Source organism: Lontra canadensis, unplaced genomic scaffold, assembly GCF_010015895.1.
Source record: "Lontra canadensis isolate GAN:19392208 unplaced genomic scaffold, GSC_riverotter_1.0 scaffold2, whole genome shotgun sequence".
Classification (NCBI taxonomy): Eukaryota; Metazoa; Chordata; class Mammalia; order Carnivora; family Mustelidae; genus Lontra; species Lontra canadensis.
The window spans coordinates 43,173,648-43,186,015 of record NW_022630996.1 but is presented as its reverse complement, the minus strand read 5'-3'; the positions used below and the strand labels follow the sequence as shown (position 1 = coordinate 43,186,015).

At 41.9% G+C, this 12,368-nt stretch overlaps 1 protein-coding gene across 4 annotated transcripts in view; it reads right to left on the bottom strand.

Annotated features, from left to right (window-relative positions):
• The window catches only part of OSBPL3 (oxysterol binding protein like 3), a 168,483-nt gene that overhangs the window by 24,726 nt on the left and 131,389 nt on the right, over positions 1-12,368 (bottom strand). For all 4 annotated transcript variants that reach the window (XM_032872996.1, XM_032872999.1, XM_032873003.1 and 1 more), the window contains 4 exons: positions 11,930-12,064; positions 10,912-11,005; positions 6,226-6,476; positions 3,162-3,299 (listed from right to left, as the gene is read on the bottom strand). In XM_032872996.1, the coding sequence (XP_032728887.1) occupies positions 3,162-3,299; positions 6,226-6,476; positions 10,912-11,005; positions 11,930-12,064 (618 nt within the window). The remainder of the gene's footprint in view (positions 1-3,161; positions 3,300-6,225; positions 6,477-10,911; positions 11,006-11,929; positions 12,065-12,368) is intronic.

Sequence of the window (12,368 nt, the reverse complement as noted above, 5' to 3'; positions counted from 1 at the left end):
TTCAGCCACTGACCACTTCGAACAACCACATCCCCACCCAAACCACAGAACAACACCGTTCAAAGGCTTGGAGTGAAGGATAGATGTAGCATTTCAAATCTCGAAAACTCCACAGAAGAGCCGAGTTACCCTAGTTTCCTTTCGCTGGGGTAAGTGAGTTCCGTCAGCATCCTTGTTAGAGTAAAATCCCACCCAAAAGTACTAGTTTGGGAGTCCTACCCAGCTTACTAGTCATTCAGTACATGCGACTCGCTGTAGAGAGTTACCAGAAGGCAAAGCAGGCCCCGAGCTCTGAAAGCCGACGTGTAGCGCCCATATGTAATGCGTTGCTGGGAGCCGCGTGCTGTCTCCCACAAGGCAGAACATCTCCCGGGCCAGGAGCAGGAAGAGCCGCGCTGGCAGGTACCAACATGCAACCCACCAAGCAGCCCAGCATGCTCTGTCAGTGTGTCTAAGTCTAAGAAATTAGACATAGACGGTCTTTGTGCTCAGTGAGTCAGCGGGTGGCATAAATGAGGCTGGGAGAGGGAGCACAGGAGGCTGAGCTGATGTGTCTCCCGGGGGCCCTGCCCCAAACCCCTACCACTCCTGGGGCCGTGGGCAGCTGAGCACCTCGAATTCAACAGCCGCCTCTCCTTCTCATTCTACGCTCACCTGGTGATGAAATTCTGGTTCCCAAGTCATCTGTGTATGGGGAGAGGGATGCCTGGTCTTGTGACCAAAACCTGCGGGTCCCCAGGTCAGGCCTACTCTTTACAGCAAATGCACAGAATGGCATTCTAGTTTATAGATCAGTTTCTTAAAGGCTTAGCTAAGGCGACTCTGTCCTTGAGAGACTCTTCCGTTCCTGGGTGTCCTCAAAGAACCAGCTCTCTGAGGCCCTGAGGCTTAAATTCCAGGCAGATGATGGGGCTCCAGCAAGATGGGGACTGGTGAGCCCACATGGCTGACTTTCTGTTAGAGACTCGCCAGGGACAGTCTGCCTGCTTCAAACTCCTTGAATTATACACCTTATTTACTATTCTTAACATGGCGCAGTAAAAAGCATTTTCAAAAAGTTGCCCTCAAGAAGAGCAACAGCCAAGTGCAGAATGTTCACTGTCTTCAGTGGGAGTATTTTATACCTCAGTGTAGCCCTTCGCCCGAGGCACACGGCAGCCTAGGGGTTCAGCATTATCATTCCTGTTTTAGAGAGAAAGACGCTGTTGAGGCTCAGAAAGTTTAAGTAGCTTATCCAAGGCCACACACAGAAGTGCTGGGGTTAGGGTATGAAAGCAGGTCTCCATTACACCTGCACACCCTATACTGCTAACAATGATCAGATCTCTTTCTTGCTTATTTCCTGGGGATCCATTTCACGGAACCACAGACTGAGTTATGTAATGCTCTTTCTGTTTTTGTACACACACGTCCAGGAGCTCTGTTTTCTCGCTCCGTGCCACCATTGGAGGTGCACAAGCAGGTCCCCCCGCCGGGGGCTCATGGAATGGAAGCTCAGCTTCACGTGAAGCCCACGTTACTACTCTTTCCTTACACCATTCATCCTGTCCTGACTGTCTGCTGTAGTCTGGGCTATTTCGGGCCGTTATTTCCTCACATGAGTGCATATAATGCCATGGTAACCAAATCACATTTTCATTTATTCCCATTCCATTTTAGCTTTGGTATTTAAATAACCCAGTTGAATTTGAATCGAATTATCTTTTCCTTTTAACTACTGATTTAACTCTCACTTCCTCGATATCCATATTTAATTTGTTTTAGCTTCTAACTGGAAACCTACTAAAAATGTACTTTGGGATTGTGGTATATTCCTTTGCCTTTGAATCTTGGAGAACACTGCTTGTCCTTGACAATGAAGACCAGCACCAGCCTCCTAAGTCCCTCAGCTACAGGCCTTTCCACTTCTACCTGCAGGATGAAAATCCATTGACAAAGGGGTCAGAGCAAGATAACAGGAAGGAAAATAACATGCTAGTGTCCCACCCATTTTCCCTCAGTTTTCCAAGAACTGGGAGGAGAGAAATGTACAGAAGCAAATGTGTTTAATGCTCCCAGGCTGACATTTAGGGATATGCGGAGGGTGGACATGTTGGATTGTTGTCTTAACTAGAGGTGAGAGGAGTCTTTTTTATTTTCAGTATTAAGACATCCTATTTCAGCTAAACAATTCCTTACCAACAGATACTCAGGATGTTCCAGTATCCCACTATTCCAAACCATGGTGTCATGTATCAATCACGACCACAAACACTCCTATCACACTTCATCCTCCACATACGACACCATGCCGAGCCCGTGGTCGAGAGTATCTCAATTAATCATCACAAAGCCATCTGAGGTCTGTAACCACTGTCATTATTTCAGCTTTAAAGAGGAAACTGAGGCATAGAGAGGTTAAGCGACTTGCCCAGTGTTACAAACCTGGTGAGAGTCAGAGTTGAGATTTGAACCTAGGCTGACCCCAGAGACCCTGCTCTTTCTTCTCGAATATTGTTATCTTCTAATGCTTATGTGGGAAAGTCTCAACGAACTTCAAGGAATGCAGGCTATATCAATATAAAGTATGTCCACCCAACAGATGAAAACAGGCATTGCCAGCCCCCAGCCCCCATCCCACTGCCGTCTCCCTGCACCTAGAACAATGCTGGGTAGGTTTTACACGCTCAAGAAATAGTTATTGATTGATTGAATGAATAAATACATGAATGAATGATTCCTCTTAAATAAAATCAAGAACGATGTCTTTCTTTGGTGCTACCCATTTCCATAGTGACGTTCATACCCCAGAAGGACAAGGTCAATGAGTAAGGGTGTACACTTTAAATCTTTAGATCAGTTTGGGCAAATGCTTCACCCTTTGAAAATCTGTCTCCCTATGGCTTTACCTCTGACAGAGGGCACTGTGGATGCCTGCTGTCAAAGGCGGGCGCTGCCTCGCAAGTGCCTTCCTGCTCACGGGGGTGGTCAGGTTTCAGTGGAAGGGAAATGGTTCTTTCCCTTTATGTGTAAATGCACTGTAATTATCTCGGTTGCTTTAAAGCCCGTGAATGGCAGACAATAAATATTTCAAAAGCACATGTAATAGAAGGCGTGAGTGACTCCTTCAGTGCAAGCCGATATAAAGGGGTACACAACAAACAAAAAGGGTAGATAGCCACCTGCTCTGAAAAGAACTGGAAGCCTTTGTCCTCACGGATACACTCATACGTTTCTCCGAGAACAGGATTAAAGGGCTTGCTCCCAGCTCGGAAGTAGCTAGACGCATATGCCGAGACAGCAAAGGCGGCCACGTACACCTGAGGAGAGGGAGGAAAGAACTTTATTATTTCTTTAACAAACAAACATTTTTTTAAACAAACAAAGACATAAACAAAACAAATTTCTCCCTTGATGGTTTATTTTGGAAAGCCAACAATTTATCTCTGGTTTAGAGACAACCAAACCAACTTTGGTTTAAAGTGGCAGGTTTAAATAAAGTTCATTTTGGCCCAGAGACAAACAAAGCAAACATTTGCAAATGGCCCATCTGTCCTAATGTCAGTTGGTAGAGGCTTTCAAGAGGATGATATTTATCAAGTGAGCTCCCCTGTTCATGAGCTGTTCAGCCAAGTCCAGTAGCTCTAACCTGATAATAATCCTAATTCTCAGGAAGGAGAGAGAAAAAAACATTAAAGGAGCCAAACTCCCCTCAGAATTCAGGAAAAGCAACCATTCCTAACTAGATACTGTGGAAACCTACAAACTAATTCCGACAAAAGAAAATCTGTGGGGCGCCTGGGTGGCTCAGTGGGTTAAAGCCTCTGCCTTTGGCTCAGGTCATGATCCCAGGGTCCTGGGATCAAGCCCCACATCAGGCTCTCAGCTCAGCGGGGAGCCTGCTTCCTCCTCTCTCTCTGCCTCTCTGTGATCTCCATCTGTCAAATAAATAAATAAAATCTTAAAAAAAATAAAAAAGAAAAAAAAATCTGTGATAGCAATTTCCTGAGTTTTCTGTAACAAACCACGGGACAGGACACAGTGCCTTTGAAAGAATCTGGCTTTTCTGGGAGGAAAAATGAAAAATCAAAAGGCAAAGGAAGGACAGGCTATAGATAAACATGAAATAAGCACTCTCTGTGACGCTCTCAGCATTTTTATCAGTTCTCCTTTCAGGCCACCAAAAAGACACATTATTTTTCTAGTCTTTTTTGGGGAGGGGCGAGTACAGAACATTGAACCTAGGTAGTGATAGCAACTTCCCCTTTCTACCAGTGAGTAACAATCTCAAGGCCTCCCCTTCCCAGCACATTCCAGGAGGTTTCTTATACTGGGGGAGAAAGCTGAGCGCCTTTCATAAATGTTCACTAGTCACATTACTTTTCTTAAGCCTTTTGCATATAGGACCCACTTTTCCACTCACACTACAGAATACTGTAGAGCATCTGGAGGCTTATAAAAATCAATTCAGTTTACTCAATTCTGTCTTTGTTCTGGAAATCTGGGGATCTGTGCCTCTCTTTGCTTCCCTACATATTGGTTACCTGTTAAACAGGAAGCTCACACTGTCTATATGGAATGTTGAATAAAGCCTGGCACAATTTAAAATGTAACAGAATCTGGTGTCATTCCTAATGCTGGGGGGAGAAGGGAGTGAGGGAGCAGGCACACGGAAGCATCCCCCTCCTAGGCCGGTGACCTGAGAGGGATCCCATGCAGGGGCATGAGCAGACCTGCAGAGCAGTGAACAACCCACAGCTATGGTTCTTGTGCAATGCCTTCCTGTCCTTTCCCTTCCAGGTGCATTGTAGTGGAACGCAAAGCCTTCCCTCAAAGTCCTTCTCAAGGTCAAGTCCACCAATCAATCAGCTGACACTCTAAGAGTCTCTAAATTTCTATAAGAATGAAACACCATGAAGAATAGTTTCATCTTTAAAGTCAGTCTTTTAAGAAAAGAGCTGTCCACAAATGTTGACTTTCCACACTTGCTTTAGAAGCCATCTGCCTCCCTTTGTTCAGCAGAAATTCTCTAGGAAAGAATAACAAAGAAGATAAAAAACACAGAGCAGCTTTTTTCTTAGTCTTATTATCATTAGTTATCAAGAAATTCTCTTTGACGGAGAAGTCCCTGGAGACCGTGGAACAGTGGGATGCATCTCTTGTCCATAGCTCTCTTCATCTTCAAATCACTAATGTAAAGAAGTTTCAGGAAGGGTCAAAACTAGGAAACACTCAGAATTTAGAAAAGAATGATGTCCTCCATCAGCGAGAGAACGACTTAGGGTCAGGTCCACGAAGCCCAGGGAGGTATGCCAACTCCAATTTAGCCCACAAGCAAATGCCCAGCACAGAGATTGCATTCGGGGGAAGACACTGAGGTCCAGCCACCCATACCAACAATGACCTTACCGTGAAAGCAGGTAACATATGAGGGAGCCAAGAGAGGAAGGGACACTCAGTGTCAAAGAACAGTCAGCTAGTCACAGAGAGGGCTGATTTGGCTGTCACCCGACCACCAGGGTCCATTCTCTCCACCCCACAAGACAGAGGAAAGATGAGAAACACCTGGGGAACCGTTCACTGACCAGCCCATCACTTGATCAGAAGTAATACTGAGTAAAGAACAGAAGGCGAATTTTTCTAAGATGAGCCTTTTTTTTCCCTTTCCTTTTTTTTTAACTTACTCTATAGCATCAGAGTAGGGTTGGAACAATCATCTTTCTTATGTAAAAGCCTCCACTATGAATGTTATTTTCAAAAATCTAGTTGATTGTGGGACCATTCCAAGAATAAACAAAGCATTCTCAAGGGAAATATACCCTGGACAGGAAAAACAGCTTGAGAAATTAAATTCTGTCCACCCAGGATAGTAAAAAATAAACATGCAGACAGCCTTCAAAATATGGTTTCCAGTCAGGCATATCGGGACAATCCCTTGGAAGGTTCTGGAGAAAAAGGAAGCGTGACACCTCAGAGCTGAACTACCCAGAGGCACCGTCACAGAGAAGCTCCCCACCAAATGCCAACTCCTGACACATGACTGCAAACCGCTAGGCACAGGGGAACTGTAGGCTGGTGAGACAGGAACCCATCCGCAGAAGAATCCAGACGATGAGCAGAGGCGCGCCCAGAGCTCTGGCTCAGCCTGGCTTAGCTCTGCTTGGCCGTAGGAAGGGCCTGGGGGCGGCCAGGCTGGGGGGCTGCGGGGGACGACAGGACCACCCAGCGGGAAGGTTAACTCCTCACCATCCTTTCCAAGGCGTTGGGGATCTGGGCGGCCTTGTCCAGGAGCTCGCTGTACTCGAGCTCCTCGCACAGCCGCTGCAGCGTGTTCAGGGGCTCGTTCAGCTCCACGGGCATGGCCACTTTGGACAGGTCCTTCCCAATGTTATTCCGCAGGATGTTCCACAGGCTGACGGCACTGGCGCTGGGGCACGGTGCCGGCAAGCAAGTTCTTCGCTTGGACTTGGCTTCGCCGCTGCTTTCGAGCACAGGCCCTGAAAGGGAATTCAGCCCCATGGTTTCTAGAGGACTTTTTATTATATTACTTAAAAAACCACAGAAATAAAAACCTGACCCAGCAAGTACTCGATTCTACTGTTAATCTCAGTTATCTAGGACTGAAAGCCAGAAAATGAATGCCGCAGAGCTCGACTAAGCACCGAAAATGACGTGCGCTAAAACCCACGGACTTTATTCACAGGGAGGTCTTCAAGTCCCTTACTCAGAAGCCAGTGCCACAAAGCTTAAATATACTTAGGGTAAAACTGGAAACTGGATTTCTATGCTCGTAGCAGTTACTATCTATACTTTTAAACTCTTCAGGTTGTGTTTTTATTTATTTATTTATTTTTACTATTTTTTTTTTTTACCTTTTTTTTTTTTTTTAAAGAAGTCTCCATTCCCAGAGTGGAGCCTGACAGGGGGCTTGAATTCCTGACCCAGAGATCAACATCTGAGCAGAAATCAAGAGTCAGATGCCTAACCAACTGAACGACCCAGATGTTCCTAAACTCTTCCTTTTTTTTTTTAATTTTTATTTTTCAAAGATTTTATTTATTTATTTGACAAATAGAGATCACAAGTAGGCAGAGAAGCAGGCAGAGAGAGAGGAAGGGAAGCAAGCTCCCTGATGAGCAGCAAGCGGGATGAGGGGCTCGATCCCAGGACCCTGGGATCATGACCTGAGCAGAAGGCAGCGGTTTTAACCCACTGAGCCACCCAGGCACCCCGACTCTTCTAATTTTTAGAAAGCACTACAAACTCTGCTTTGTTAAAGACAATCTTTTTTTTTTTTTAAGATTTTATGATTTCATTTATTTATTTGAAAAAAAGAGAGAGAGAGAGAGATAGACAGCACAAGCCAGGGGAGTGGAAGAAGGAGAAGCAGGGAGCCAATGCTGTCTCCATACCAGGACCCTGGGATCATGACCTGAGCCAAAGGCAATCGCTTAACCAACGGAGCCACCCAGGTATCCCCGATTAAAAACTCTAAAGCCTTTAAATATCTCTTCAAATTCTGATAACAACAATTGTTTATTACAGAAAAAAATGGTACTGAAAATAAAAGTCTTCCATTAATCTTACTACCTACAAATAGTAGCTGTTTATATTTTGGAATATTTTCACGTAGTATTTTCTCCAACCACAGAGCTCATATAGCACATCTAGTTTTATGTTCTGCATATTCCCTTAATTATTTTTCTATGTTATTTAATATTTTTCTAAAATATCATTTATAATGACTGTAAAAGAAATTCCATGCTATGAATATGCCTTAAATCTACTAAATCATTCCTCTATTATTGAGCTTATAGATTTGTTTCAATGTTTTGCTATGAGGCAAAAAAAAAAAAAAAAAATCCACTAGTGACTATTTATATTCTTAAGATTTGATTATATTTCTGAGTATTTGCTTCGGATATGTAGACATGCAATTACTATGTCAAAGACTATGAACATTTTTAGACATTTGATTCATAGGATCAGATGGCTCCTCAAAAACGCTGCATCAATTTCCTATTTACCAGCAGCACATGGGTGTCCATCTCTTGAGACCTTTCCAGGATTATCATCATTTGTTTTCAATTTTTGGCAAATTTTTGAAATTTGGACAGTGTTATTTCCTTGTTTCAACCTTCATTAAAAAAATTCCTAGGGTGATTTGGAATGCTTTCGTAAATACTTCTTTCCTGAATTGTCTGCTTTTCTATTTCTAACCAGGAAATATTTCTTTCTTTTTATAGTTGTTTTACAATCAAATCACTGTTTGGCATTTATCTTTAAATTTAGTCGATGTGGTTCATTGATGAAACAAACATTTGCATCTACGAGTCTTTTCCTTTGTGACACTTGCATTGGCTCAGGCTCTGACATTCTTTTCCCATCCCAACTGAGCTTATTCTCAAACAAAATATCAGCAACATATGAGAAAGGGGCATTTTATCTGCATATATTTATCTATTAAAAAGAAATATTTAACATTTACTCATTGTAAAGCCAATAGCTCTGAATAAAGAGGCTGCTTTGATAAACAGAAAAGTATGAAACTGGGATCATACTTTGCAGTCTCACAGTAACCTAAGCATCCAATTAATTGTTGAATTTAATTGCTTGACATAAGCAAAAATCTGATTTACTCAAGTAAATAGCTGCAAATAAAAGTAATTTTTAAGAACAGTTTTCCACGTCATCTCAAAATATTTTCTCTGATTACACTAACCTAGATTTTGAAACAACACTACATGACGACTATTATCAACAAATAACTAGTATCTATCTAGTTTTTACTCTGGAGCAGCAGGTCTTCAAGCATTTTACATATATTACCTTACATATTTTTATGTATACTTTACATATATCATCTCTTAAGTAATTTGCCCTAGAACACAGTACCAGTGAATGGGAGAGCTGAGGTTAACCAAGAGAATTTGGTCATGAATCCATATTCCTAAACCCGGAACCTCCCACAACACCCATCATAGTGACAGGGGATCCTAATATTTACCTCCTGATTTGGGAAGGAATAAATCAACAGGAAGAACTCTAAATATCTAGCCTTTCCTATGGGCTCAGAAAAATTCTCCTGTCTTAATTTATCAAGAACTGGATTCAATACCTATTTCATTTTGTAGGCAAAAGTGTGTCATAAGATGCACATTTTATTTCTACATCCAGTCTTTTCAGTAGAGTACTGAGGTTTAGAAGTCTAACCTTCAGTGGAGACAGTCAAACTGGAAGACACCTATTTTTACTTCTAAATACTGCTGAAGAAGAAAGCTGGTTTTGGCCCAGTGTTTGTTCAAGCCAAGGCAATGTGTTGGTCAGCATTCCAGCAAAATGGCTGTGGAACAGGATGGAGTGAACCAGCCCTAGCTTCAATGCTTTTCCTGGCTGATGTCAGCTCAGCACAGCTGTGGTCCTACATTCTGGGACAAGTCTTCCATTTCCAACTACAACCTCTGAACCTTCTAGCCTTGCACTCCCCTTGGCCCCTCCCCAAGGCCTCAGAGAGAATGAGGGCTTCAGCGTTTGTCTGTCATCCTCATGCATGGTGAGAGTGCCATTTTAGTGTGTGAGCTGTGTGTCAAGGGAATGTGATTTTTCTTCATCTCTCTTTCAATTCACCTCCTTGTTTTTCTAGAAAAACAAATAGCTCCCTTATTATTGGCTTTCTCCTTTGAACCACTGGTTCTCAGACTTGTCCACCAAAGGGTTCATCTCTCCAGGAACATTTCAAGCAAGATAGAGTGTAATGAGCATCAAACTTCTAGCAGGTCTGATGCTAAAAGAATGTTCTGCTAGAAAATGGTAAAATTACCTGCCTTTTTCATGATCCCCAGAGAGTAGGCTCTTTGGCCTTCAGAGGGCAACTCATCATCATTGTAATTCACACATACTTACTAACCTGGGAAGCACCAACACAGAAAAAGCACTGACATGGTCCCTCTCCTCTGGATAGATATGAAAAGAGGTGGTGCCCCATGTGTGATACAGACAAACCTCAAGATCCCAACACGTACTGAGTACGAGGACTACAAACATCTGATGGTACAGGATCCATGCAGAGAACTGTCCAGAGGGCTGACACCTTCTTAAACAGACGTCAGTCTGCTTCTTCAGCTCCTACATTGGGACTGTTTGGGGAGACACTCCGGGTATCCCATGGTACAAAGGAACATTTCTTGGGCATCACTTTGCTCTTGGGATCAAGTAGGAATAAAGGAATATCTCAGGACAGCCCCATCATCCCCTCTAGGAGGTAGCAGTTACTTTTACTTTTTTTTTTTTTTTGGTTACTTTTAAATTTGTTACCTTGAAGAATCTGAGGCTAAATTACCACTTAGAGGGGAGCCTGGGTGGCTCGGCCAGTTAAGCGCCTACCTTCAGCTTAGGTCATGATCCTGGAGTCCCAGGATCAAGCCCCATGGGCTTCCTGCTCAGTGGGTAGTCTGCTTTTCCTTCTGCCTTTCACCCTGCTCAAGCTTGCTCTCTCTCTCAAATAAATAAATAAAATCTTAAAAATAAATAATAGAATAAATAATAGAATAATAGAATTCCTAAATCATGAAATCATGAAAACCACTAGGTACCTAAAGGCAAAAAGCTATATATTAATATGTCTGCTGAGAGAACATGTAACCATATCAGGGGTATCTGTTGGACTAATTTTTGATATTTATATGATCATTGGTATACATTCACTTTATAAAATAGACATTTTTATGAGCAGACAAATTAACCTGAATGAATACAGTTTTCACACACGAGTGCTGTCTCCCGCCTAGATTACATAAACCTCAAGGGAAGGGAGCATATCTTTTCTTATACAGAATGTGTTACAGTTCAGTGCCTGCAGTAGATACTCTATATATGCTTGTTAGTATTCTGTGAAGACCCAAGCTTTCAGATATCAAATAATTTACATCTTACCCAAGGTCTGTCTCTCATTATCTAGGTCATTACTGAGATTGTCTAAGGAAAGGTTATCACTTATGTCACTGACATAGGAGTCATCTTCAGAAATCTATGGGAAAAGAAACATACATTAGAGTAAGAAACAAACCAGATTATCATCACACCTTTACTCCAAATCATCAAACATCTTGAAGCCCACATTATAAACCTCCAGAAATAATTTTGGGTTGTTTTCAGAGACCCATACACCAGTCTGCCTAGAAGGTGCTCATGATAAACACCTGTTATTAAAATGTTATTAAAATACCTTCTTGACCAGTTATCCCAAAGAAAGCATAAGTTAACTTGAGACTATAATATTACAGAAATTCTTATTAATCCACACTGCATTTACACATGTGTTTGCACGGAATGAGTTCTAAATTGTCTTTTAACCATTTGTGAAAGAAAAGAATCTTCTATGAAAATTAAATAAGATTAGTACTTCTATATTAAAGGGGTAAAATTATCAATTTGCATTTTCACAAAGTAATGCCAACTACGATACTTGCTTGTTCAGGAAAGTAAGATTTTTATGCATCAATTTAAGACACTATTATTATACATTATAAATGAATTATTATAATAGCCATATTACAAGAATTATCATAATATAATAATGGCATGTTATAAATTAATATTGATAAATTCACTGATTAAAAAAAACCCAAGATGCTAATTTCAGGCCCTGCGGTAGAAATAAATTACATTATCAAATAGCTAATAGTTAAAATGATTAACAAGTAATTGAAAAGAGGTAGAACAAATCAAGTAACAGAAATGAGGTAGTACCCAAGACCTTCTACTTTTCCAACCTCTTCCCTAAGGTCTTGTATCTTTTTGTGTTTTTTAAGGTAGGAGTTACAGGAAGATTCTCAGAATGTAATGGTAGAAAGAGGCCATCGAGTTAAGTATTTCTAAAGATGGGTATTTACTGAACAAGTAAAGCAACAAAAGAGATTTTGAGGCCCCTAACTAAAAACAGGGCTCAAACCTCATTTTCTGAAGAGCTGGGAGATAACAGAACTTCCTGTGCATCAAAAAACTCGGAAAGGGAGTCAGTGATGGAGAGTCTACTCTCGTTGGAAAGCTGATGGACCAGAGCTCGGCTGTCATCTCTGGAGTTTTCCTATTTGAAACACAAACACAAAATTGCATATAATTAGAAACAGTCTCAAGAGAAGCAAAATAAACAACTGATTTCATTGCACAAGACACAAGGTCACAGGTGCATGCAAACAAGCAGCTCAAAGCAGAGGTCAGCTCCCAGGTTGAGAAGAAGCAAGCCTCACACAAAACAAAATGAGAAACAAAGTTCTCCCCCATATGGGCCCCTCACTTCATAGGCACTATCATTGTTTAGGTACATGCAACAAATCTCAAAGCCAAAGCAGACTGTCCAGGTCAGTCTTCATTCCATTTAAGAGGGGGAA